General features: G+C 65.3%; 1 protein-coding gene across 1 annotated transcript in view; it reads left to right on the top strand.

The window, feature by feature from the left end:
- ITGA3 (integrin, alpha 3 (antigen CD49C, alpha 3 subunit of VLA-3 receptor)) overlaps positions 1–1665 on the top strand; it is a 7527-nt gene that overhangs the window by 706 nt on the left and 5156 nt on the right. The window contains exons 2-4 of the mRNA XM_010585668.1: positions 110–192; positions 687–936; positions 1363–1446. Coding sequence (XP_010583970.1) covers positions 110–192; positions 687–936; positions 1363–1446 — 417 coding nt within the window. The remainder of the gene's footprint in view (positions 1–109; positions 193–686; positions 937–1362; positions 1447–1665) is intronic.

Genomic DNA, 1665 nt, shown 5'->3' with positions numbered 1-1665 from the left:
AAGAGTACGTGAGTGCCCCGCGGCACCCCAAAACACCTCCCCCCCTGCCCCAGGCACTCTGGGGGTGCGGGGGATCCCCACTCTCTCACGCTGTCTCTTCCTCACCCAGGTGAACCGGACAAAGCCATCATCGATGATATGTGGCTGGGGGTGACGGTGGCCAGCCAGCGGCAGCCGGCGGGGAGGGTGCTGGTGAGTGCACGCGCGCCCCGATTCTTCGCACGCGCGCCCCGATTCTTCGCACGCGCATGTGCCGGGGCTGAGCCGCCGCCTCACACGACTGCGCGAGGGCACCAGGGAGCTGCTGGTGGTTTTCACATGGGTCTCGCGCGTGTCCCCGGCGCGGTGGCACCGGGCAGAGGCACCACAGGGCTTCCCCAGTCCCCTGGGACTGGGAGCTGTGGGGTGACGGGGTGTGCGGACCCCCTCTCCTGGCAGGGTGTGCTGGTGTGGATGGACTGAAGCTCTCCGGAGCATTTCGGGTGGCAGGACAGCATCATACCCTATAGACCGTCGTAGGTGGGGTAACTCTGGGTATGGGCTGCGTTAATGGCAGGGCAGCATCTGTATATACGACCTGACGCCAGGATGGGGGCAGAGGCAGCACAAAGGGGTAGGGGGTGGTGGCCCCTGATTTTTAGGGGTGCCACCAGACGCTGAAAGCAGATGCTGGGCTGTCCCGGCAGGCTTGCGCTCACCGTTACACCAAGGTGCTGTGGTCGGGCAGCGAGGACCAGCGGCGTATGGTGGGCAAGTGCTACGTGCGGGGCAACGACCTGCGCCTCAACATCAGCGACGAGTGGCAGACCTACCACAACGAGATGTGCAACTCCAACACGGACGCCGACGAGACCGGCATGTGCCAAATGGGCACCAGCGCCGGCTTCACCGCCAACATCATCTATTTCGGGGCGCCCGGTGCCTATAACTGGCAAGGTACGTGTGCCTGGGGAGGTGGGCAGGGGTGGGCAGCCCCCTTTCCCGGGGATGCCCGGTGCCTGTACGCCCACGGGGCATCCCCTCGTGTGTGGACATTGGAGCACGCACGTGCGCGCACGCTCGTGTGCGCTTATGTGCCCACATGCGCGTGGCGAGTGCGCACACACGCACCGGCGCGCGCGTGCACGTATTTGCGCGCTCGTGCGTGTGGATGTGCCTGAGCGTGCCCGACACGTATCGTCCGTGTGCTTATCTACACACCTACGCAAACCCTCCACGCGTGGGTGAGCGTGTCCGTGCATACGTGTCCGGCCGCATGCGTGCTCACATGCTTTGCGGGCGTGCAAGGGGAGCGGGTGCTGAGCTGGGGGTGAGGGGCTGCCCCCCCGCTGTGGGGTTAACCCCCCCCCCCCACCGTTGCAGGTACCGACTACATGCTGCAGCGGGAGATGTGGGACCTGCACGACTTCTCCTACCCCAACAAGAGGAGCGGCAATACCTATATAGGTGGGGGGGCAGCAGGGCAGGGGGCATCCCCCTTGGGGGGGGCGGATTTGGAGCAAGGAGGAGGTTTTGGGGGATGTGGATTTAGGGGGAACCTTGGGGGTGGATTTTAAAGGGGTGGGGGGTTTAGGGAGGCTTGGAGACCCCCCGTATTCCCCAGGGACGATGGGACCAGGGGTGTAGTGCTGACACCGTGGTGTTCCGGGGGGGCCGGAGGTGGTC

This window comes from Haliaeetus leucocephalus, unplaced genomic scaffold, assembly GCF_000737465.1.
Source record: "Haliaeetus leucocephalus isolate CR32 unplaced genomic scaffold, Haliaeetus_leucocephalus-4.0 Scaffold110, whole genome shotgun sequence".
NCBI classification, from domain to species: domain Eukaryota; kingdom Metazoa; phylum Chordata; class Aves; order Accipitriformes; family Accipitridae; genus Haliaeetus; species Haliaeetus leucocephalus.
This window is presented reverse-complemented; position numbering and strand designations above follow the sequence as displayed.